Genomic DNA, 27,380 nt, shown 5'->3' on the forward strand with positions numbered 1-27,380 from the left:
CCGATACTTTCAAGTATCGGACGGTATCGCTCAACACTAATGTTAACAACAGAGACTTAAACATGAAAAATAGGAGAAATCTATAAAACAATAGTATCTCCACTATATAAGTACAGAATAGTTTGTAGTCCAGACTCAGTAATATGAAAATTAAATTACATATTCTAATAACTGACAAGATGTAAATCATAGTTGGCAAAAAATCACATGTCAAATTATATACACATTTAAGAAACCTATGTTGGCAAAATTTAATTTATTCAATTTACAAGACACTCTGCTATCAATAATTCCTGCAGAAATAGCAATGATTGAGTTTATTGGTAAGTGTAAAATAACAACCAATTATTTAGCACACCGAAAATAAATGTCTAAATAAACCTATGCCTCTGAGCAAATAAAAAGTCTGTATTCAAACAGAATATACAGAATATAGCTACATTATTCCACATTTGCCCTAAATCTGAACATGCAATATTATTCTCCTTTCTAAAAAGAATGACAATTATTATATTATACAATGAATTATAGAATTAATTTGTTAAAATTGAATTATCTTCCTAACTTCCTAGAATTATTGCTAGTTCTGCCACAACTAATTAGAGATGCAGCAGACTCATATTTATCATCAGTTACTTTCCAGCTCCATTAACATTTTCTCTATATATTTAACAACATTCTTATAAGTTGAGTTCTAACATAAGTTGTGTGAGATTTCCAATGTAACTTTGCTGGATCATTCATTAGCTTAATACACTGCTCAGATCATATAGCTGCAAAGTAAACTGTTTATCTGTACTTTCGCACATTGCATTGGAAAATAATAATGTTCATAGTGGACACAATAATTACTACTAGAGATGAGTGAATATATTCCATTGGAATTGAATTGTACTTGAATATTACAAAAACCCACATTTGCCAAAATGCTTTTTTTCCGTAATTGGCTTCTGCAAGATATCAGCAAAGTGGTGCGATTGGACATCATTTTTTCTGAACTGTAAGGAATCATAAAAAGGTTAAAAAATAATACCTATTCCCACTAGGCTAGGACTTCTCAGTTTGACAAAGCCCGAGAAAATTTTGCACATGCACACAGGGTCATGGCGCATGTTGTGATGTCATATAGTTATGACCTTCCACGTGCATGCACAAAACCTTCCTGAGCTTCATCAGAACCAGAAGAACTTGGCTGGTGTTAAGAGACCAATGGATACAGCCCTCACGATGGTGATAAGATTCAGTGAGGATCGGACAGAAGACAATGAGGGTAGGAGAGGCAGAAGAGGTGAGTGCTAAGGTGAAAATCAGTTTTTTTACATTTTTATACAGTGGGGAAAATACATATTTGATATACTGCGAATTTTGCAAGTTTTCCCACATACAAAAAATTGAGAGGTCTGTAATACTGATGTGCAACTGTGCCCTTTACTCTGGTTTTCCAAGCATGCTCAGGTGTTCTCCGAATATTTTGGGTGTGCTCGTAGATTATGTTTGTGTCACCACAGCTGCATGATTTGCAGCTGCTAGACAGAATACATGTGGGGGTTCCTGTTGTGAATTCTGCTTTTGGGTTCCCTCCGGTGGTGGTAGGTCGTAATGCAGTTGTCCCTGAGTTGCAGTCCTGGTCAGGTGTTTCTGCTGATTGCAGTTATGACTGGGGTATTTAGGTGTGCAGGATCCATTAGTCCTTGCCAGTTGTCAATTGTTGTTGGGAGGTGTTGGACCTCTGCTTGGTTCCTCCTGCCTTTCTGCCAAATCAGCAAAGATAAGTGTCTGGTTTTTTTTTCTGTGGCACACATGCTGTGTGCTTCATGATTCAGTGCTATTCTTTGTGTTTTCTTGTCCAGCTTAGATTGTGTCAGTATTTTCTCAGTCTTGTTGGATTCTCTGGGGTTGCAGATATTCATTCCACGTCTTTAGTTAGATTGTGGAATTTTTTGTATTATCTGCTGTGGATATTTTTTGAAGGGTTTTAATACTGACCGCTTAGTATTCTGTCCTATCCTTTCCTATTTAGCTAGAGTGGCCTCTTTTGCTAAATTTTGTTTTCTGCCTGCGTGTGTCTTTTCTTCTCCTACTCACAGTCAATATTCGTGGGGGCTGCCTATCCTTTGGGGTTCTGCTCTGAAGCAAGGTAGTATTCCTACTTCCATCTATAGGGGTATTTAGTCCTCCGGCTGTGTCGAGGTTTCTAGGGTTTGTTAGGCACACCCCACGGCTACTTCTAGTTGCGGTGTTAGTTCAGGATCTGCAGTCAGTATAGTTTCCACCTACTCCAGAGAAAGTTTCATGCGGCTCCAAGGTCACCAGATCATAACAGGTTCCCTAACAAGCAGGCAATCCCTGCATGTGTTCAGTTTGTCTAACAGCTGCAAATCATGCATCTGTGGTGACACAAGCATAATCTACGAGCAAGCCCAAAATACTCAGAGAACACCTGAGCATGCTCGGAAAACCCAAGTAACGAGCACACTCGCTCATCATTAGTCTATAATTTTTATAGTAGGTTCACTTAATTTGTCAGAAACAGAATCTTAATAAAAATCCAGAAAATCACATTGCATGGTTTTTAAATAATGAATTTGCATTTATTGCATGAAATAAGTATTTTATACAATTGAAAAACAGAAATTATTTGGTACAGAAACCTTTGTTTGCAATTACAGAGGTCAGCCATTTCCTGTTCCACATACTGCAGCAGGGATTTTGGCCCACTGCTCCCCACAGATTTTTAATAGATCATTCAGGTTTTAGGTCTGTTGCTGAGCAACATTGAGTTTCAGCTCCCTCCAAAGATTTTCTATTGGTATCAGGGCTGGAGAATCACTAGGCAACTCCAGTACCTTGAAATGCTTCTTACATAGCCACTCCTTAGTTGCCCTGACTGTGTGTTTCAGGTCATTGTCACGCTGATAGACCCAGCCACAAACTATCTTCAATGTTCTTACTGAGGTGAGGAGGTTGTGGGTCAAAATCTTGCGATACATGACCCTATCCATCTTCCATTAAATATGATGCTGTCGTCCTTTCCCCTTTGCTGAAAAGCACCCCTAAATTATGATATTTACTCCATCATGCTTCTTGGTTGGGATGGTGTTCTTGCGGTTGTACTCATCCATCTTATTTCTCAAAAAACGCTGATTGAAATTGATACCAAAAAGTTATATTTTGGTCTCATCTGACCCCATAACTTTCTCCTATGCCTCCTCTGGATAATCCAGATGGTCACTGATGAACTTCATATGGGCCTGGACATGTGCTTGCATGTGCAGGGGGACCTTGAATGCCCTGTAAGATTTTAATCCATCACTGTGTAGTGTGTTACTAACGGTAATGTTTGAGTCTGTGGTCCCAGCTCTCTTCAGTTCATTAACTAGTTCCTCCCATGCAGTTTTCAGCTTATTCCTAACCTTTCTGAGAGTCATCCTAACCACAGGTGATATCATTCATGGAGCTCCAGACCAAGGAAGCCAGTCATCTTTTGTTTCTTTCATTTTCTAATAATTGCACCAACAGTTGTTGCCCTCTCGCAAAGCTGCTTGCCTATTGTCCTGTAGCCCATCCAAGGCTTGTGTAGGTCTACAATTTTGTCCTTGGTGTCCTTAGACAGCTCTTTGGTCTTAGCCATGATGGAGAGGTTGGAGTGTGATTTATTGAGTTTGTGTACAGGTGTCTTTTATGCAGGTAACAGTTTCAAGCAGGTACAATTAATACAGGTAATGAGTAGGAGGGCTTCCTAAAGAAAAACTATCAGGTCTGTGAGAGCCAGAATTCTTAATGGTTGGTAGGTGATCAAATACTTATTTAATGCAATAAAATGCAATTTAATTATTTAAAAATCTTTCCATGTGATTTTCTGGTTTTCGTGTTTTAGATTCTGTCTCTCACAGTTGAATTGTACCTATGATAAAAATTACAGACCTCTCCATTCTTTGTAGGTGGGAAAACTCGTGCAAAATTGGCAGTGTATCAAATACTTATTTTTCCCCTGTATGTTAAGACTATTATGCTCTGGGGTCTGGTGGCACACTATTGCCTAACAAGGGACACTACATTTGCAGAGAGGTGAATTGAATTTCCAAGGAAAATCCATGCAAACAGACACATTCAAATTTTGCCTTATCTCTACTTATTACCGCCATATCACCATGCACCATCTTAATAGATATGGTAGATTCTGCTTAAAAAATTCTATTCATGCAGAGCTAGGGTGGTGGATTTAAATCCAAGTGAAGACCACATCTGCATGAAGTTTATATGTACTTCTCACCATGCTTCCATCGGTTTCTTTTGATTTCCTCCCACATTCAAAATATGTTCTATTAAGTTAATATTCACCCTATGAAACTAAACCTACTATGTGAATCTTTTAGAGATATTATTTAGGTTGAGAGCCCCAACGGGGACTGAAGAGAGTGATCTCTTTATGCATACCTCTGTGTTATTTAGTGAAGCATTATAACATGGCAGTGCTATATAAAGACAACTGGAAATAAATAATTGCAAAATAGGGTCCCAACAAATGAGTTCTTCAGACAGTGATGCACATATATGAAATCAGGGTGACCCAATAACATTAAATAAGGTTTATGTTTATTACATTTACCAACACCCTATGGCCGGCGTCACACTGGCGAGTTTTACGGACGTATGAGCGCATAAACTACGTCCGTAAAATTCGCATTACACACGGCCCAATGAATCTCTATGGCCCAGCTCATATCTGCCGTATATTACGCATCCGTAATATACAGTCTTGTACGGCCGTGGAAAATCGCAGCATGCTGCGTTTGTCACCGTATTGCGCAAAAAAATCACCAATGAAAGTCTATGGGGCGAGAAAAATACGGATTCCACATGGACCAGCAGTGTGACTTGCGAGAAATACGCAACGGTGTTAGTGGAAAGCCGGTAATTCAATTGCCGGCTTTTCATTTCTCCTTCACAAACCCGACATGATATGAGACATGGTTTACATACAGTAAACCATCTCATATCCCTTTTTTTTTGCATATTCTACACTATTAATGTTAGTAGTGTGTATGTACAAAATTTGGGTGCTGTAGCTGCTAAAATAAAGGGTTAAATGGCGGAAAAAATTGGCGTGGGATCCCTTGCAATTTTCTCCGCCAGAGTGGTAAAGCCAGTGACTGAGGGCAGATATTAATAGCCAGGAGAGGGTCCATGGTTATTGGCCCCCTCGGCTACAAACATCTGCCCCCAGCCACCCCAGAAAAGGCACATCTGGAAGATGCACCTATTCTGGCACTTGGCCACTCTCTTCCCACTCCCGTGTAGCGGTGGGATATGGGGTAATGAAAGGTTAATGTCACCTTGCTATTGTAAGGTGACATTAAGCCAGATTAATAATGGAGAGGCGTCAATTATGTCACCTATCCATTATTAATCCAATTGTATGAAAGGGTTAAAAAACACACACACACATTATTAAAAAGTATTTTAATGAAATAAACACACAGGTTGTTTTAATATTTTATTGCTCTCTCAATCCACCTGAAGACCCTCGCTCAGCAAAATAATAAACCAACAATATACATACCTTCTGATGAACTGTCACGTCCCACGAAGTAAATCCATCTGAAGGGGTTAAATCATTTTACAGGCAGGAGCTGTGCTAAAGCACTCACTCGTGCCTGTAAACCCCGGGTGCTGAAAGGAAAGCTGGGTGATCTGTACTTACATTGAGTCGCTGTGAGGCGCCCTCTGCTGGATGTCCTCATGAACTGGAGTCTTGGAAAAGTTCCCACACTCGAGTTCATATGAGTTCATCCAGTAGAGGGCGCCTCACCGCGACTCAATGTAAGTACTGATCACCCAGCTTTCCTTTCAGCACCCGGGGTTTACAGGCACGAGCGAGTGCTTTAGCACAGCTCCTGCCTGTAAAATGATTTAACCCCTTCAGATGGATTTACTTCGTGGGATGTGACAGTTCATCAGAAGGTATGTATATTGTTGGTTTATTATTTTGCTGAGCGAGGGTCTTCAGGTGGATTGAGAGAGCAATAAAATATTAAAACAACCTGTGTGTTTATTTCATTAAAATACTTTGTAATCATGTGTGTGTGTTTTTTTAACCCTTTCATACAATTGGATTAATAATGGATAGGTGACATAATTGACGCCTCTCCTTTATTAATCTGGCTTAATGTCACCTTACAATAGCAAGGTGACATTAAGCCTTTATTACCCCATATCCCACTGCTACACCGGAGTGGGAAGAGAGTGGCCAAGTGCCAGAATAGGCGCATCTTCCAGATGTGCCGTTTCTGGGGTGGCTGGGGGCAGATGTTTGTAGCCAGGGGGGGCCAATAACCATGGACCCTCTCCTGGCTATTAATATCTGCCCTCAGTCACTGGCTTTACCACTCTGGCGGAGAAAATTGCAAGGGAGCCCACGCCAATTTTTTCCGCCATTTAACCCTTTATTTTAGCAGCTACAGCGCCCAAATTTTGCACATACACACTACTAACATTAGTAGTGTGGAATATGCAAAAAAAGGGGATATGAGATGGTTTACTGTATGTAAACCATGTCTCATATCCTGTCGGGTTTGGGAAGGAGAAATGAGAAGCCGGCAATTGAATTAACGGCTTTTCACATATATCGCGCTGAATTAAATATAAATACAGAATATATATATATGTGTCTCAATGACATATATATATATACTGTATATATGTTTTAACGAACATTTGAGCACATAAATCCATTAGATGTCTGCGAGAAAATATCGCAGTACGGATGCCATACGGATTACATACGGAGGATGCCATGCGCAAAATACGCTGACACACTCTGCCTACGGATGACATACGGATCACTATTTTGGGAACATTTCTCCGTGTTACGGCCGTATTACGGCCGTAAAAAACAGACCGTATTGTCTTACGCTGAGTGTGACGCCGGCCTATTACATTTGCACAGTTTTTATGAACTGATCTCCTTTCTGTTGAAGTAGAGAGAAGAGTAGCATCCAATCTCTGTTTTATTATCATCATAGGAACTGTGGAGAAGCCCTGTGCAATGAAACATTGGCTGTGCATTCTAAAAAAAGGAACTTAGCTCAAAAGCTGTTCTTTAATTGTCTGTATCACTCATGCTTTCTTTTTTTTAAAGAAGCCTTACTAAATAAAAGATCATTGCAATAAAGTGGTGAATTATAAATAACCTTTATAAGCATTTTGAATACAATTACAGAGACATAGCCTGAAGTGTAGCCAGGTAGACAAGAATGAATAACAAAACAGCAGATTCATTCCTCAGACTTCACGGCAATGTGTCTCAAGCTGCAGGGACTCTGTACAGACAAGTGTGTTCAAGATAATCTTGCTTAGAAATACTTGCAGAGAAGAGTAATTCTATAATATGGCAGAAAATTCAATGTTTTTTTTATTATTTCATGTCTCATGTCTGTGGAATATACAATAAATAAAACTTTAGATTGCTTTTGGGAACATATGGCGGTACAGCAGAAGTTTTGAAAAAATATATGGGCGCCCTTATAACTCCATACAACCAAAAAGGCTTTACTGTACCATCATGTGCTTTATAAGCTTACAACTACTGAGTCACTGGCCATTTGAATTTGTCCGTCTAATTCATTTACAAAGGAAAATTAGGTGCTTTTCTGCTCTTGCACACTGTACAGGCAAAATATCTGGGGACAGATCATAAAATGACCTATTGTTTACATCATGTTTTTGTATTTATATATACTGTATTTTTTAATTTTAGCATTTTTTTTCTATATCATGAATTGTATTAAAAAAATAAAACAATATCATTAATCTTGCAATTTTTGCACTGTTCATTGAGGTTATGTCCTGTCAGTAAGGCCGGGGTCACACTTAACGTATGGAAAATCAGTCCGAGTCTCCCTGCTGAGAGTCGCACAAGTGTTCTCTGTATGGTCATCTGTATGTAATGCATTTGCAATGCGATGATGCGATTTTCTCGCACCCATGTATCCGTATGATATCCGTATGACATGCGTATGGCTTTACATTTCTCACTGCTTTTCCCCATTGAATTTTGTGGCTCAATGGGCTGAAATGAGGAAAACGGCTGTGTATTTCTTGCAAGTCACACAGATGGTCCATGTTGTGTACGAATTTTTCTCGCACCCATAGACTTGCATTGGTAAGACTAGGGAGATATACAGTACATGTAAAATCACAGCATGCTGTGACTTAACTCGCACGCTGAATACACCCAAGAAAAATAAAACAGTGATGGGAGCTGCCCCATAGATTAACAGTGGGCCGAGTGCTATGTGACGTTTTCAAGCATAGCACTCGTCCATATTCTACGGTAGTGTGACCTCAGCCTTCAAGTTTTCATTAGGCTCATTATAGTCAGAGGCTGGATTGCTAATTATCATCAGAGGTAGCACAGATAACACCTCTATAAACAGCTGATAACACAGATTTCCACCATTCACAATCAGTGATGTCACACAAGACCCTCCTTCATCTCCATTGACAATAAGCTTTACACATGCTCATTATCATTTCCTGAAAAAACAGCATGTATGACTCTAGGAATAGTTAATGGTTAGTGTGAAAATTGCAAGATTTCAACATTTTTAATTATTATTGCAGATAGTGATTAAAAAAATCAATTCCAAAAGTTTACTATAAATACATCTACGACAAAAATCTGATTTACACAACACGTCATTTTCAGATGATAGATACCATTTACAAGGGTTTTCTGTTTTTTTTTTTGAGGCAAAAGGTGCTCCTTAACTATAGTTTGGATTCTGTAAAAATAACAAAAATAATCATACTCACTTGCTACCACTTTCTTGTCACCATTCAACAAGCCACTTTACAGTAGTGGCTTGTGATAGGCTCAAGTCGCCTGACTGTTGTAGCCTATCACAAGCAGCAGTCCAGTGGATGGTTGTGGTGCAGTCACCACTTCTGGTGCCAGCATAGACCCCAGAGAAATCTTCACTGGATCCTGGAAGATGAGAGATGAGTATGATTGATTTCTTTATTTTTTCAGTATATAAACCTTTTCCCTGGTTGACCCCTTTAAGTGATATTCTAGCAATCCACAATTTAGAAATGTCTTTATTAATATTATAAATACAGTATTATTTATAAAGTCAGAATGTAATCTCTGACTACCTTTGGGACTGCTTTAATATCATATTAATGTATGTTACAAGCCCAAGAGGCAATACAAAGGTTAAAAGGGTTACAACATCTCTTTATTAAAGAGGGGAATTGAGGCGCTAAAATGCATAACGGAACAGATGGTTTAATTTAAACCGACATGAAATAATTACTAACAATTTAACCTGCAATTGGAAAAGATTTTCTTTGTAAATCCCATAGCCATTCCATATGCTGGCTAACACTTAGACTAGAAGTGTGGAAGGCTGAAGGAAGTATTTTGCAAGCTAAAATGACACAGGCGTATATTTATTTTGACTAATCAGTTGATAGGCATTACTATGAATAGACATAGCTGAATACTGTTCTTCTGGCATCACATACATAGATGATGAAGAATATATTGTCAGTAAGAATATGCAAAGCTCTTGTGCAAACTTCTGGATCCACTATGGTGTTAACTGCCATTAACTTGAGCAGCAATAAACACCTGCTCTATGTCTGCCATGTGGGTATCCCAAAAGCAAGGGGTTACAGTGTGAAAGGAAATCTATCCTTCATTTAACAGTGTTAATAATGATGTTCACACATGCATATATTATACCTATCACATATACGCATTGAACACCTTAGCATCGCATTTTGTGTTTTTTTAAACTTCACTTAAAAAGATAGATAATAAAAAATGTAACCTGTGGTTTAAATGTCTTACTTGTAGTCAGTAGCGTAGCTACCGGGGGCAGCGGGTGTGATCGCCCTGGACCCGGAGCTCAGAGGGGGCCCACCTGGAGCTACACTACTGTAACTGTATCAGCGCGCGCAACTTGCTGATACAGTTACATTCTGTGGCAGAGCAGGGAGAATTGGTCTCCCTGCTCTGCCGCCCGGCCGCAATAGGGCCCCTGAGCAGGCGGGGGGCCCGATGCCAGCAGTGGGCCCCCCGCCCATCACCACAAGATCAGCTGTATCGGCATTTAGCTGATACAGCTGACCGCATTGATGAGGGAAGGAGCATGCAGCGCTCCTTCTCCCATCACCCCCCTGTCAGCATCTGATGTCACCGTCACTGAAAGTGGGCACATTGATGTCACCACCTGGCACCCACTGTCAGATGATGAGCGGGAGCTCAGAGCAACGCTGGAACAAGGAGGAAGAGAGTTGAGTATTTTTTTATTGTTCTTTTTTTATGGGGGCTGCCTTATGCTACAGGGTCTGCCTATGTGGGTACTGTCTTATACTACAGGGTCTGCCTATGGGGGTGCTGCCTTATACTTACAGGGTCTGCCTATAGGGGTACTGTCTTATACTGCTGGATCTGCCTTTTGGGTGCTGCCTTATACTACAGGATCTGCCTATGGGGTGCTGCCTTAAACTACAGGGTCTGCCTATAGGGGAACTGTCTTATACTTCAGGGTCTGCCTGTGGGGTTACTGTCTTATACTACAGGATCTTCCTTTTGTGGTGCTGCCCTATACTGCAGGATCTGCCTATGGGGGTGCTGCCTTATGCTACAGGGTCTGCCTATGGGGGTACTGTTTTATAATACAGGGACTGCCTATGGGGGTGCTGCCTTATACTACAGGATCTGACTATGGGGGTTCTGCCTTATACTACAGGATCTGCCTATGGGGGTGCTGCCTTATACTACAGGGTCTGCCTATGAGGTGCTGCCTGATACTACAGGGTCTGCCTATAGGGGTGCTGCCTTATACTACAGGACCTGCCTATGGGGGTGCTGTCTTATACTACAGGGTCTGCCTATGGGGTGCTGCCTTATACTACAGGGAATGCCTATGGTGTGCTGCCTTTTACTACAGGGTCTGCCTATGGGGGTGCTGCCTGATACTACAGAGTCTGCCTATAGGGTGCTGCCTTATACTACAGGATCTGCCTATGGGGGTGCTGTCTTATACTACAGGGTCTGCCTATGGGGTGCTGCCTTATACTACAGGGAATGCCTATGGTGTGCTGCCTTTTACTACAGGGTCTGCCTATGGGGGTGCTGCCTGATACTACAGAGTCTGCCTATAGGGTGCTGCCTTATACTACAGGATCTGCCTATGGGGGTGCTGCCTTATACCACAGGGTCTGCCTATGGGGTGCTGCCTTATACTACAGGGATTGCCTATGGGGTGCTGCCTTTTACTACAGGGTCTGCCTATGGGGTGCTGCCTTTTACTACAGGGTCTGCCTATGGGGTTCTGCCTTATACTACAGGGTCTGCCTATGGGGTGCTGCCTTATAAAACAGGGTCTGCCTATGGGGTGTTGCCTTATACTACAGGGTCTGCCTATGGGGTGCTGTCTTTTATTACAGGGTCTGTCTATGGGGTGCTGTCTTATACTATAGGGTCTGCCTATGGGGTGCTGCCTTATACTAGAGTCTGCCTATGGAGTGCTGTCTTATACAACAGGGTCTGCCTATGGGGGTGCTATCTTATACTACAGAGTCTGCCAATGGGGTGCTGCCTTGTGCTATAGAGTCTGACTATGGGGAGTGCATTATGCTATATTGAGGACTATCTGGTGCATTATACTATATGAATGCCATCTAGTGGGCCATCGTACAGTGTGGGTATTACAGTGAGAGGCCATTGTACAGTGTGGGGATTACAGTGAAGTGTCCATCATACAGTGCTGGAGCCATCAAACAGTTTGGGGGCTACTATGGGGTCAGTATACTGTTGTGAGTTCCGTTCTTGGGCTCCATCCTGTGGTTGCAAATGGTATTTTTGGGAGTTCTGCTCTTGGGCTCCCTCTGGTGGTTTCAAGTGGAACTTAGCAGCTGCTTTCACTAATCGGTTCCCTGGCCTTGTTATTTAACTGGGCTTTGGGCTGTAGTGGATGCCAGCTGTCAATGTTCCTTCCTGTGGATTCAGTCCTTTCCTGGAAGTTCTCTGTTGGCCAGTCCATTTCAGCTTAAGATAAGTTCTGCTAGTTTTTGGGTGTTTCCCTGCCTATGACCTTTTGTTCAGTTTAAGTTATGTCTCTTTTGTCCAGCTTGTCATCATGAAATATTCCGGCTAGTTGGAAGCTCTGGGGTTGCAGATTTGCCCCTCCACACCGTGAGTCGGTGTGGAGGTTATTTTTGTAAACTCTGCGTGGACATTTAGTTTTTATACTGACCGCACAGTAGCCTTTTCTTTCTCTGTCTATTTAGATAGTAGTGGCCTCCTTTGCTAAAATCTAGTTTCATTTCTGAGTTTGTCATTTCCCTCTTCACTCACCGTCAATATTTGTGGGAGGCTATCTTTCCTTTGGGGGTTTCTCTGAGGCGAGATAGTTTTCTGTTTCCATCTTCAGGGGTAGCTAGTTCTTAGGCTGTGAAGAGGCGTCTAGGCAGAGATAGGAACGCTCCATGGCTATTTCTAGTGTTGGTGTTAGGAGTAGGGATTGCGGTCAGTAAAGTTACCACCTCCTCAGAGCTAGTACATTATTTGTTTTACCCACTAGGTCATTTCAGTGCTGCTCCGTAATCACTAGGTCATATAGGTGATTACTGTCTGTAGAGCTGCCACCTCCTCTGAGCTTGTCCATGATTGGTTTTACCCACCAGGTCATCTCAGTACCACTCCGTAACCACCAGGTCATAACAGTATACTGTGTGGGGGTGCATTACAGTGAGGAGGCATCATGATATGTATAAGAGAGCATCATACTGTGTACAAGGAAGCTGTACAAGGGGGCAGACTTGGGACATTATTCAATGTGAAGTGGGCACTTATTGTTATAGGGGAACTCAGGTTACTGTGACTATTAAAGGGGCACATTGGGCAATATTACTTTCTAGGGGCAAAATGTGGGCACTGTTTTCTAGGGCACTTGCACCTGGCATTACTATATTATAGAGGGGTGCTTTAGAATTTAGAGGGCACAGAGAATCACACAGCAGGTGCACTAATAGGGACACATACGGCAGCAGCGGCTCAGTATTGGGGTATCAGGTGCAGTAATAGGGACACATATGGCAGCAGCAGCTCAGTATTGGGGTATCAGGGGCTGTGATAGGGTCACATAGGGCAGCAATGGCTCAGTATTGAGATATCAGCAGGATGAGGAGTTTGTGCAGGTTGGGAATAGATGGTGATGGGGCTGGAATATGAGAAGTGAAATGTGTCTTTCTTGTAATCTGCAGACGAGTTGTACTGGAAGAAGTTGTCATGTCGGTCTGGGCCAGATGGAAAAGACGGGAAAAGTGAACGATTCCATCAGAAAGGACCTCAGCGGTAAGTCATTATCTGTAACTGTGCTGTGATCTCTTATATGTTCTGTAGGGCTGGTATCTACCACTCACCACATGGCGGTAATATCTATGCTGGTCTTGAAATAGAGATTATCTTCAGTAATAGCGTGGTCATCTGCTGAGGTTCTCCTCCACTATTAGGGTGCGTCACCAAGTTGTAATCAAGGCTACCTGGTTAGGGGCCCACTCAGAAGTTTTGCCCCCCTGAACCATAACCCTAGCTACGCCTCTGCTTGTAGTGCATCTTATACAAGTGTCTTTCTACACTCTTCAACACTGAAATTGCAAGTTAAAGAAATGCAAATGATGAAAAATGTAATAAAAATTTCAAGACATCACTATTTATTCAGAAATTCCAACGAATAACGTCCCAGATGTGTATACAAACTCAGAGATACTGCAGGTGACGGCAGCACGTTTAGGCCATGCAGGTTCCTCAAAGTAGCAGGCGCAACACGTGGCCTGGTGTTATAGTATTGAAAAACTACTCATGTTATAGTGTGAAGAAATAGTCATACCAATAGTTACATATAGTTTTACAAAACTCCAGAGAAAAAAAGAAAGCATCTCGTAGCATCTCCTGCTTAAAAAACAGGTGTTTTAACCACTGGGAAAAGACTCAGGCCCGATTCATCATTATATTTGTCTGTTTTTTGTGTGTTCACCTTTTTTCTTTGCATCCAATTCATTATTCCATTTGCTAAGTCTAATTTATATGTGCTTGACTGTTTTTCTGCTTTGTTTGAGGAATCAAGAAATTTCAGATTCATAAATTGCAACATTTTTAAAATTCTCAAAATTTGTCACAACTTCACTGCAGTCCCCACCTGGTGAATTTTTCAGTGCAACATTAGTTTGGTGCAATTTTTGCAACTTTTCTCACAAGAAGTTACAAAAACAGTTCAAGACAGAAATAAAGCCCATTTTTTTACTTTGCGTAAAATTCATGAATCATGTGCACGATTTTGATTAAATTGGCGCCCAAAATGGCATTTATTACCACAAGGCAAAAAAAAGAGGGAAAGTAACTAAAAAACCCACAAATGATGAACAGGGGCCTCAGTGTAAATATACCCTAATCCTGTTAATTAATGCCTGAAATATAACCATACTTTTGCTCTCTAGAGCAGAGGTTCCCAACCTTTCTGACCTTGAGAGCCACATCCAGCTATGAAAGAGAGTCGCGAGCCACATTCAGCTCTGAGAGAGGGTCGCGAGCCACAACCAGCTCCTTCCCCACTCACAGTAGTGATACCGAGAGCCTCCATTACCGGTATTATGATAACCAAAGCTTTACCACTGAAATCACACAAAGGCAGTATGCCAAGCTCCACAGTTTCCTATCTCACCCCCATTCAGATCTGCTCTTCCATACAGGGCAACACAAAAAAAGTCACCATTTAGACATCTGCTCTTAGTAGTTCTATACACCTGGTGCTATTGGACCAAGCTGGCAGGCAGCCACGAGCCACACATCACGGGCCCGCGAGCCACATGTGGCTCCCGAGCTACAGGTTGGGGACCCCTGCTCTAGAGTGACACAGGATATTCTTATAGTTTATAACTATGGGAAAACGTTGGGCGGCGTAGGAGCTTTATATATAGTCAACAGAAATTATTTACTGAAAATACCCTTCAGAATAGATTGATTCGCCTAAGGCACATTAAAAATATGTTATAATTGTTCTGTACAATTATATCAATTAAAAAATGGTGCAAAGGGGATAAGTAATTGATTCTCTAGTACAATGCTACAAGGTCTCTATGTCTGTAAAGGCTTTATGTACATTGTTATATCAGATACATGAGTCATAAGTTTGACCTTGATGCATTTTGTAAAGTTTTCTTTGATGCTGGCATGCTTTCCATATTTTAATTATATCCAGTATATGATGTTTACGGATGACTTTTTTCCTGAAAAATGAGCAAATATTATATCTGATTCATGACTTCACGCAGTTCATAAATAGTTTCACTGCACCCAGCTCAACTTTATTATAATTAGTTAGGTTACAAAGTAATAATTCAGCAATGAAATGCGGAAATAATTTCAATGCGATTAATCTGTCAAAGAAAGTGAGCACATTTGTTATTTTTATTAAAATGTATAAAAGCACCAACTCACTGAGTGCAAATAATACAAATCTATTCTACAGCTATGCAGGAGAATAAACATTGCACACTATTTGGGTACCATAGGGCACCATAGCCAGACTCAAAATTAGTGGAATGACCAGTGATTGATGAGAGTATGCACAAGATTAAACACATTACCAGGGCCTTACTGTATACAATGTAATGTTGGCTTATTAGTTAGTACGTTTATAACATATATCTAAAACTGCAAAAATGTGCAAGTAAAATTAAAAAAACACAAAAAATTGTGATACTTATGTTGAATATTATAATTCCCTGCTGACTTCTTGATAACATCTGGCCAATGTTTTTTGCCAAAAAAATTAATATAAAAAGTGGTGTTTTTCTGAAAGACACATTAAGACCAGGTTCACATGTTCAGTAGTTGGTCAGTATTTAGCATCAGTATTTGTAAATCAAAACCAGATGTGGAACAATGAAAGGAAAATTATAATAGAAATATGTGTACAATTTATACATTTTTCACCCACTTGTGGTTTTGGCTTACAAATACTGGGGTGTGAACGTGGCCTTATGGTGTTTCCTGTACTCTTTTCTAGCTATATAGGGTTTATCTATTACTACAGCAAAGACCATGTTTTGTCTGGGGCTGGGCTGAATTAAGAACCTTATGAGCCTTTGAAGAAAAATTGTGAGGGCCCCTTTGTTTCATTATGGAAGGTTACTAGCTCATAAAAGTAATCTATAAATGAAGCAAGAAAAACATAAAGCTACAGCGATCTAGTCAGTCTCTGAAGGTGCATTGTTACTCACCTGTCCCATCCTCAGTGGAGGTATCCCCATTTTCCTCTCCCAGCTTATATGCATTGTATTCCCATGGTAAACCAGTGCACACATTTGAGTTCACGTGTGTAGGCCTTGTAGACCTGCTCAGGTGGCTGTAATATTCACCACTACTAGTATTCCTTTGGACTCGGTTTAATTGACAAGTCCAGCTCTGCTACACTACTGAGCTCTGTTACGCCATCACACATTTGCTGTACCTCCTGATGCACTAAACTCTGCTATGCCATTAGGCTTTGCCACGTCAATGCTTGAGAGTCTCCTAGCAAATCAAAATCTGCAATATCACTGGGCTCTGTTATATCCCGACAAGGGACTTTCCTGACATAGGCAGATCTACTAGGCTGCTGGGCATTGCTAAATCCCCGAAAATTAGTCTCCTGACATACATAGCGCTGCTGTTCCCCTGATCTCTGCAGCATTACTCAACTCTGCCACTTCTCTGAGTCTCCAGCATCCATGTTGTCCAACCTCCATTCTTTTGCTAATCATGAAGTCTCTAAAGCCTAAATTCACATCATTGCATCCATGTCATCTGTCAGTGTTGTATTCCAACAGCTCATAGAATCCAAAAGTTTTGACGATCCACTTCACCAGGTGAGATATAGCAGGCATAGTACATGAAGTATACCCCACAGTGCACATCTGTATATAGCTCATCCGAGTGAATACTAAATAAAAACAGATCATTTTGGCACAAAGCTTGGAATTTTCTGGTGCCATTATTTCTCATTGTTGGGCAGGTATCTCCAGATTCATAACTATGTCATCATCAACACCTTCTAGTTTCTTTTCCATTTTAAAGAACAATAAATAACAGACCATATTTTTATTTAAAGAATTAAGAATAAATAATGTTGAATTCGCTGGTGCCTTCCCACAGTGAATTTGACTTAAAAATAATGGTCCCTTTTTTTAACCATTATAGTCATGATAGACTTGATTTTTTCCTTTTTTAAGTCACTCTAATAAGTACTCTAAATGATCAAGGAGCTATCCCTGTCCATGGGCCCCAAGGCCCTTCTCTGTTTCTTGAAAGGTTCATCCATCCATGAACACATATACGATATTCTAGTCTCTTTTCAATGCAGAAAACAACATAGACAGCAGCACAGAGCATGAAGGAAGAGCTTATTTAAGTACATCATTGGGATGGTTTGATAAATGTTGCTTTTGCTTACCATTATTGTGACATATAGTTGTACAAACCAAGGTTGCATGGATAATATTCACACAATTTTTATAAATATTGTATAATACATAACAAGACAAATATAGTACGGCACAGTTTTGTCTCCTCTGGAGCTACACAGAACTCAAAAAGTAAATGCTGCATGTAACATTATGACACAATTCAGATTGGCTTATCACTCATCCTCTCAATATTATGAAGCAATAGAGAAGTTCTATTCAATAAAAAAAGATTTCTCCCTTCTACTCTGCCCCCAGAGATTGGATTTTATTCAGAGCATCAATGTTCCCCAGCACCTAGCAGATGCTGTTATTCAATAGAATAATATTGCTTCTTCATGCCATCATAATATGGTTATAGATAAATGGAAGAATATGAAATAGGGAACATACAAAGAAATAACCAAAGTCTTCCTCATGAACAGACTCATGATCTTCATTTCCTTACAATATGTTGATAATTTCGGATTACATTTCATTTAAACCTAACAGCTTTCTAATGACTTTTGGCATGGACTTGGAGATACAGGGGTGCAGGCAAAGTACGGCATTTATAGGGCCAGGTACTGCAACTCAGCTTCATCATTTAGGTTTGGCTGAGCTACAATACTCCTTCAGTAGTCACTAACTACTAATAAATAATAACCAAGATTTAGATTGTAAGCCCTTGAGAGGGGAAACCTCAGTCCCATTGTTTTTATTGCCAATTTGTTTTTGTCTATACATCTTTATCATATTGTAAAATAATAATAATAGATTAACCAATAGTCATTAAAGCATGTTGTGTTTAGTAAATTTAACCAAGAGTTCAGACTTTTACTGATCCCAATATATTGGCTCTAGATGTGTCAATTTGAAGGGGTTGTCCAAGCTCGGGGTTCTGTGCGCTGTGAGGATTATCCGGTGCTGGCACCAGGAGGGGGCTGATGGACTTGTGACTGCAAGTATGTGATTTGCATACATGTGGTCACGTGTCGACTAGACATACTCGGATTCACTTAATGCAAGTCAAGTGAGCAAGACCGCATACGTTTAGTTGGAATGTGGCCTAAAGTATGCACTCTCGCCATGCCTGCAAAGGAGAATCCTGACAGTGCGCCCTGTGTGCTTTGTGCGGATTCAAAAGTTTGCAGTCGCATAAAGTGATTGCAGATATGAGCCCCAAGTTTGAGCATCCATCTTAAGAGGAAGAGTGTAATTTAGTTTTAATCTTTTTCCTACAACAGGCCTCTGACATTCAGCAGCACTAAAATAATTACTGTTATGTCACATTTAATGCACCCTATTTAGGGTTAATGGTAAGTTTAGTTACTAACCCCCAAAATGGTAAAGGTGAGAGGCATTCTTGATAAACTAGATAAAGGGACTCTGTCAGCACAGAATGACTGTTCAAACCAATTACAGACACTCAGTGAATCATGCCGTGGCCAAACATGGAAGTGCACCTTGCCTCCTGTTTGCTTTCTCTCATCTGTTCCTCCCCCCATTCTTGGATTGACATTTCTGGCTGTATAGAGCCAGAGAAGGGCAGAGATAGATGGAAACAAGTAGGAGGGATTATGCACCTAAATATTATGCCCCCGCCATGGAAGTACTGAATGCCTGTACTTTGTTTCAACATTCATTCTATGCAGACAGTCTCACTTTAAGGCATTTTGCATCAAGAATCTGTCACCTGCTCAAGTCTTACAAGTAGCATTAAATCATTATTTCAACCACTTTTACAATAGACACTCCTGTACATATAAGATAAATCACTATTTAATTTATTGTTTGAACTTACAGTATGGACATCCATAAAGTTCAACTCTTAATCCAATCTGTCCTTCTCCACTCCAGTCCAGGGGAACGATGCGTACATAGCGAGCTACTATCGGGTGCTGCAACTCGTGACGGACAACTGTATCAGAGTTCATGTTTCCAGGAAATGCCTGCGAAAAAATATAAATCTACAGCTTAATGCAACGCCACAGATAATGCAAAAAAATAAAAGTTGCAACATAGCAATTGAATTACAGTTCAATGTAGCCTATGAGCTTCAGATATGCTATTCACCCTTATATAAAGGGACACTCTACAGGTAAATAATGTTTAAATCATGTTTGACTGCCTAAATGAAGCAGCTATAGGGGAAAATGAAGCTATATTTTGCTTCTCATTTCCAGTCATCAGGGTAATGCAGGGAAATGCACACTACACATTGAGCACGGCTGCAATCACTCCCCGGCACATTGATTGACAGCCTGCTCAGCACACACATGTTTAGAGCAGGACTCTTAATAAATGTGCCAGAAAATTATTAAAGTGCACTTACAGTATAATGAATAGTGACTAAAACAGGTTTCGGCACCGCCCCAATGAATGAAAGCGAGCTGCTGCAGGGAGAATATAACTTTATTTTCTACCTGTAGCTGCTGATCCAGTGAGGCAGCCAGGCATGGTTTAAATGCTATTTACCAATAGATTACCACTAAGAAAGGTAATAGGGTGGATCCAGGCAACTACTGTCCAGTTTGAGTAGAGTGATACATTTTCGAGTGCATTATAAGAGACGACCTGCATAAATACATTACGGAGAAAAAATATAACTGACAACCAGTATGGATTCATGAAAGATAGCTCGTGTCTCACCAACATGTTAGGTTTCTATGAGGAGGTAAGTGCAAATCTGCATGTTGCTCATGTGGATGATGTGATTTATCTGGATTTTGCAAAAGAGTTTGATACTGTACCAAATCAGCCTTATACTGAAGCCTCCAAAGCCTGGACTAGGGGAAACTATATGCAGATGGGTAAAGAACTGGTTAAGGGACAGGAAACAAAGAGTAGTTATAAAAGATACATTCTCTAAATCTGGTCATTCTGATCAGCAGTAGGGACCACACGCATAAGTATTAGGTCCAATACTTTTTATTTTCTTTATTAGCAACCTTGTAGATTGGAAAGAGCAAAGTGTCAGTCTTGTTGGATAACTTTGGTCAGATTAGTAAAAAACAAAATCAGAGTTGACCTAATTTATATTTTCTCAATATGTAGGACTCACACATAATTACTACCTTCCAAAGACCTAATACATGACCAGGTGGCGCTCATTATGGGTGGAAGAAATGCAATTCCAGCAGCTAAATAGGAAAGGGTTCCTTATAGTTAGAGTTGTCCAGCTGTGGACTGCTCTACCACAAGAGGTAATAATGGCAGACACTATGGGCCCTATTCATCAAAGCTCTCACTACAGGATTCTGGTGTAAAAGCATTGAAAAGTCACCAAAATTCGGCGTAACTTGAATACAGGAATGATATATATCTTTGTACCCTGTTAGCTAGGAGATAGAAAATATTTAGTATTGAGAGTCCATGGCTGATGAAGAGACCTGAGAAGTCTCGAAACTTGCATTTTGTTATCATCATTTCAGTTAGCCATTAAAGCGTAACTAGCCACTTTTAAATAAGGTTTAGATTTATTTATTTTACTCAGTTATAGAGTGCATTACAAACAATATCATCTCTGTCCCCATTCGGGCTTGCAATCCAAATTTCTTATCAGCATGTATTTAGCATGAAGGAGGAAACAGGAGTACCACAAGGAAACCCAGGCAAACATGAGGGAAAAAATAATATTCTGCTTGAGCTCCATTCTCACACCAGGTAAAAATTAAGAAGTGTTACTTCAAAACTCACCAACTAAGACTTTAATGCTTTTTGGGACTTTTTCTTTGGAAGATTTAGCCAGACATTTGTTGATGTCATGCGACAAGGCTCGTTGGTGAGTCGATATTGATTTTTACAATTGCTACTTCCTATAGGTGAGACTAAAGTTCTTGCCCTCTTCCACTCTGAAGAGACAATTGGCACATTTGTTGATATGGACTCACGTTTGACAAATGTTCTGTCAACGGGATATAATGTATTCTATCTGAAGTGCTGGATCAACCTCTTTTTGTGTCTCTGATTAATGCCCTCTTTGCTTGGGCTAAGGGTTTTGGTCGGTGGCCGTCTCTTGGAAGGTTTGTTGTGGTACTATGTTGTTTCAGTTTGATGATAATGGCTTTGATGGTGCTCTGGGCGATCATCAGAGATTAGTATCTTTTTTTATAAACTAACCCTGACTTATATTTCTCAACAACTTTGTCCCTGTCTCACTTGTTTGGACATCTCCTTTGTCTTCATGGTGCTGTTTGGTTAGTAGTGCCTCTTGCTTAACCCCTTCACCCCCGGAGCTTTTTCCGTTTTTCCGTTTTCGTTTTTCGCTCCCCTCCTTCCCAGAGCCATAACTTTTTTATTTTTCCGTCAATTTGGCCATGTGAGGGCTTATTTTTTGTGGGACGAGTTGTACTTTTGAACGACATCATTGGTTTTACCATGTCGTGTACAAGAAAACGGGAAAAAAATTCCAAGTGCAGTGAAATTGCAACAAAAGTGCAATCCCACACTTGTTTTTTGCTTGCCTATTTTGCTAGGTTCACTAAATGCTAAAACTGACCTGCCATTATGATTCTCCAGGTCAGTACGAGTTCATAGACACCTAACATGACTAGGTTATTTTTCACCTAAGTGGTGAAAAAAAATTCCAAACTTTGCAAAAAACAAAACAAAACAAAATTGCGCCATTTTCCGATACTCGTAGCGTCTCCATTTTTCGTGATCTGGGGTCAGTGAGGGCTTATTTTTTGCGTGCCGAGCTGGCATTTTTAATGATAGCATTTTGGTGCAGATACGTTCTTTTGATCGCCCGTTATTGCATTTTAATGCAATGTCGTGGCGACCAAAAAAACATAAATCTGGCGTTTCGATTTTTTTTCTCATTACGCCGTTTAGCGATCAGGTTAATGCTTTTTTTTATTGATAGATCGGGCGATTCTGAACGCGGCGATACCAAATATGTGTAGGTTGGGCGTTTTTTTTATTGATTTATTTTGATTGGGGCGAAAGGGGGGTGATTTAAACTTTTATATATTTTTTATTTTTTTCACATTTTTTTTTACTTTTTTTTAACTTTTACCATGCTTCTATAGCCTCCATGGGAGGCTAGAAGCAGGCACAGCCCGATCGGCTCTGCTACATAACAGCGATCATCAGATCGCTGTTATGTAGCTAAAATGCAGGTGTGCTGTGAGCGCCGACCACAGGGTGGCGCTCACAGCCACCGGCGATCAGTAACCATAGAGGTCTCCAGAACCTCTATGGTTACAATGTACAAGCATCGCCGACCCCCGATCATGTGACGGGGGTCGGCGATGCGCTCATATCCGGCCGCACGGCCGGATGCGGTAGTTAAATGCCGCTGTCTGCGTTTGACAGCGGCATTTAACTAGTTAATAGCGGCGGGTGATCGCGATTTCACCCGCCGCTATTGCGTGCACATGTCAGCTGTAAAAAACAGCTGACATGTCGCGACTTTGATGTGCGCTCACCGCCGGTGCGCACATCAAAGCGGGGGTCCCGACATGTGACGTACTATACCGTCACATGTCGGGAAGGGGTTAATGGTTTTCAGAAAAGGTGTGTGACAGGCCACGTGACACATAGATTGCACACACGGGGGCTTAAATTTACTAAGCATGTGACTGATGAAGGTAATTTTTGACCCAGAAATGTTTAGGCGCTTCACAGAAAAAGGGTGAATACATATTAACATGACTTTTTTTGTTATTTAAACTTATAAATTTAATTTATACCTATGTTTTTCTCACTTCACCAACACAGACCATTTAGTGCAGATGCATCACAAACATTGGATTACAAAAATAATTAAACACAAGTAGTAATGTAACAAAAGAGGTAAAAAGCCAAGCATGTGAATTCTTTAGCAAGCCACTGTATGTACCTGTGTAACTAAGTAACTATGTAAATAGTGTCTCTCCAGGTTCCATTTAACCCCTTCATGCCACAGCTCTTTTTCATTTTGCATCTCTGTTTTTCATTCCCCTTTTTTGCAAAGCCATAACTTTTTTATTTTTCTGTCAGTATGGCCATGTGAGGGCTTGTTTTTTGCAGGGCAAGTCGTAGTTTTGAACGACATCATTGGTTTTACTGTGTTTTGTGCTCGAAAATGGGAAAAAAATCCAAGTGCGGTGGAATTTAAAAAAAAAGTTAAATTCCACAATTGATTTTTGGATTTTTTTTTACCATGTTTGCCAAATGCTAAAACTGACCTGCCTTTATGATTCTCCAAGTCATTATGAGTTCGTAGATAAAAAACATGTATAAGTTGATTTTTATTTAAATGATGAAAAAAATCCAAAATTTTCGTGATCTGGGGCTAGGTTAGGGCTTATCTTTCGTGTGCTGAGCTGACGTTTTTAATGATATCATTTTGATGTGGATACAATCTTTATATAGCCCATTATCGCATTTTAATGCAATGTTGTGGTGACCATAAAAACGTAATTTTGGCGTTTTGACTTTTTTTCACTACGCCATTTACCAATCCGATTATTTTTTTTATAGCTTAATAGAGCGGGTGATTCTGAACACAGAGATGCCAAAAATGTGTATTTTCTAATTGTTTTATTTTGAATGGGGCAAATGGGGGTGATTTAAACTTTTATACTTCTTTATTTTTAAATATTTGTAAAAAAGTTTTTTTTTACTTTTTGCATGCTTCAATAGTCTTCATGGGAGACTATAAGCTGCAATAAACTGATCATATCTGCTACACACAGGCGATGATCAGATAGTGTGTATGTAGCGGAAATGCTCACTTGCTATGAGCGCCAACCACCAGGCGGCGCTCATAGCAATCCATCAATGACATCCATAGAGGTCTGTGGGAGAAATTCATGTATTTGGGGGTAAAAATCATTTTTGCAATTTGGTTTCATCCGAAATTTTTTATTTCCCTTCCACATTTGATTTTGATGTTGTGTCTAGCATAAATCAGCTCAAAAGAGTTCAAATAAAGGCAGGTAAATGAGAAACTCTTTCTTTAGACAGTAAAAACAAGCTCACCAATGGATTTTCAGTGAACTCATTCTGCAGCCAGCAATAGATGGTGCAACACATATGACATTGCACTCTGGGCCCACCTAGCTGACTCATCGGTGGTGGGCGTGGATCTGTGACATCAGACGCCGGGTCCCTGCCTTCCGGTTTCCGCCATGCCACTGAAAGCGCCGCACATGACCGCACATATAGTTCAGTGTATAAAAACCTGCTGATTTACCTCATGACACCACTCCCTCCTAAGAAGCACATTGTGAAATGCGCGTTGGGGTCCCTTCTCCCTCGTCCCAGCACAGGTTGGTCTTATTGTGTCTCCTTATGTTTAATAAGCCACTTTGGCTTTTACAGGTTAGGGTCTTTTGCCATCCAGTGTGGATTGATATCATGTATGGGATTGATTAACTGATATTTGTATAACTTCGCATATGCTTTGTAGGTCTGCTGACCATGTAAAAATTAATGCACTAAGCACTTCACACAATTTGATACACAATTTTCTTATTTCTATGCTCCTTTCTCCTATATTCTCCTTGACTCTGAATAGACAGTTATAGACTTGTGTACCAACCTTGCTGGACCTGGCACTATGGTGTCGCCAGACTCGCCACCTTTTGACATTTAAATTTTAATGGTATTTTTTGCATTTAAATATTTTGTATTTTATGTATTAGAGGGTGCATCACCGCGACTCGAGGTAACTACAGTACATTCCCCTGTATTCAATTCATTCACAAAGTTTTACAGTCAGGAGCACAGCTGCATTAGCAGAGCTCCTGGGTGTAAAATGATTTAACCCCTTCAGATGGATTTACAGCGTGGGACAAGACTGAACGACGGAAGGTATGGAATATTGTTGTTTGTTTTTTTAACTTTATTTCAGGTGAAAAGGGTCTTCAGGTGGATTAAGAGTATAATTAAATATTACAACACCATGTGTCTTTATTTCATTAAAATACTTTTTAATAATGTGTGTGTTTTATTAACCATTTCGTACTATTGGATTAATAATGGATAGGTGTCATAATTGACGCATCTCCATTATTAACCTGGCTTAATGTCACCTTACAATAGCAAGGTGACATTAACCCTTCATTACCCCATATCCCACCGCTACAGGGGAGTGGGAAGAGAGAGGCTAAGTGCCAGAATAGGCGCATCTTACAGATGTGCCTTTTCTGGGGTGGCTGGGGGCAGATGTTTTTAGCCAGGGGGGGTCCTATAACCATGGTCCCTCTCTAGGCTATTAATATCTGCCCTCAGTCACTGGCTTTCCCACTCTGGTGGAGAAAATTGCACGGGAGCCCACGCCAATTTTTTCTGGGATTTAACCCTTTAATTTAATAGCTAGAGCCCCCAAATTTTACACAGAGACATTGTTACATTAGTAAAGAGGAATAGGTAATAAAAGAAGGCATATGAGATGGTTTACTGTATGTAAACCATGTCTCATATCCTGTCGGGTTTGTGAAGGAGATAGGAAAAGCTGGCAATTGAATTACCGGCTTTTCTGCTATCTAGCGCTGAATTAAATATAAATATATATATGTGTCTCACTGACATATATATATATATATATATATATATATATATACCTATTCTATGTGTACACATTTATTCTACCTATTCTATTCTATTCTGTCAGTGTGATTTTACTGTACACCGCACTGAATTGCTGGCTTTTCTATAGAACACCGGTGCGTATTTCTCGCAAGTCACACGCATGGTCCATGTGTAATCTATAATTTTCTCGCCCCCATAGACTTTCATTGGCGGATTTTTTTGCGCAATACGCTAACAAACGCAGCATGCTGTGATTTTCTACGCCCGTAACATACCGTACATTACGGATGCGTAATATACGGCAGATAGGAGCTGCCCCATAGAGAATCATTGGGCTGTGTGCAATGCGTATTTTCTGGACGTATTTTCTGTGCTCATACATCCGTAAAACTCGCTAGTGTGACGCCGGCCTAATACTTATTCACTTAAAGCCAATCAGTGATAGGGCTTGTTTCCATTTGCGAGAAACATGTCCGTGTCTCGCATGTGGAAACCAAGCTCTGGTGCTGGCACTTTGGAGCGGAGCGTGCGGCCGCATAGCAACACATGGAGCTGCACGCTCCGCTCTGGAGTGACGGCGCCAGATCTTGGTTTCCACATGCGAGACACAGACGTGTTTCTCGCAAATGGAAACAAGCCCTTAGGGAGTGTTCACATGACAATATTTTTGGTCCAAGTGCTGTGCATAAGAAAACAGACCACACATAGCCAGCACTAGGACCAATGTTATGCGGGGAACTTGCAGATGATTGACCAAAATTTGCAGCATGCAGCAGTTTCTTCTGTGTGTTATATTAGACTCGCCCATTCAAGTCAATAATGGATGTCCTATGAAGCCACAGTATAGCATCTGATTTTTATGCATACATTGCCATTCTGTAATATAGGAAACTGTACATGATCTTACAAATTACTAATAGATGCTGCTATGAAAAAATGGATTGCATATCGACTGTAGCGGAAGACAAGTGAGAAAAAATCATGCATGTAATCTTGATGAAAATCTGACTTTTTTTATACGGTTATGTGAACCTGGCCTTAGGGTCAACTTCCATTTTGCCCACAGGCTTCACCGCATAGCAAATACAAAAAAAGTGTTTGGAGAATTAAAGCAAGAAGCTAGTAACGAGGTATTAACCCCTTTCTGACCTCGGACAAGATAGTACGTCCAAGGTCAGATCCCCTGCTCTGATGCAAGCTCCGGCAGTGAGCCCGCATCAAAGCCGGAGCAATAACGGCGGGTGGAATCGCGATCCACCCACTGCTATTAACTAGTTAAATGCCGCTGACAGGGCATTCAACTACCGCTTCTGGCCATCCAGCCGGAAATGCGCTCATCGCTGACCCTGTCACATGAT

The 27,380-nt window shown here is 40.6% G+C and overlaps 1 protein-coding gene across 1 annotated transcript in view; it reads right to left on the minus strand.

Annotated features, from left to right (window-relative positions):
- Positions 1–27,380, minus strand: part of CNTNAP2 (contactin associated protein 2) — a 3,158,824-nt gene that overhangs the window by 1,737,884 nt on the left and 1,393,560 nt on the right. The window contains exon 4 of the mRNA XM_077269131.1: positions 19,304–19,451. Coding sequence (XP_077125246.1) covers positions 19,304–19,451 — 148 coding nt within the window. The remainder of the gene's footprint in view (positions 1–19,303; positions 19,452–27,380) is intronic.

The sequence above is a fragment of the Ranitomeya variabilis genome, chromosome 6 (assembly GCF_051348905.1).
Source record: "Ranitomeya variabilis isolate aRanVar5 chromosome 6, aRanVar5.hap1, whole genome shotgun sequence".
In the NCBI taxonomy this organism is placed as follows: domain Eukaryota; kingdom Metazoa; phylum Chordata; class Amphibia; order Anura; family Dendrobatidae; genus Ranitomeya; species Ranitomeya variabilis.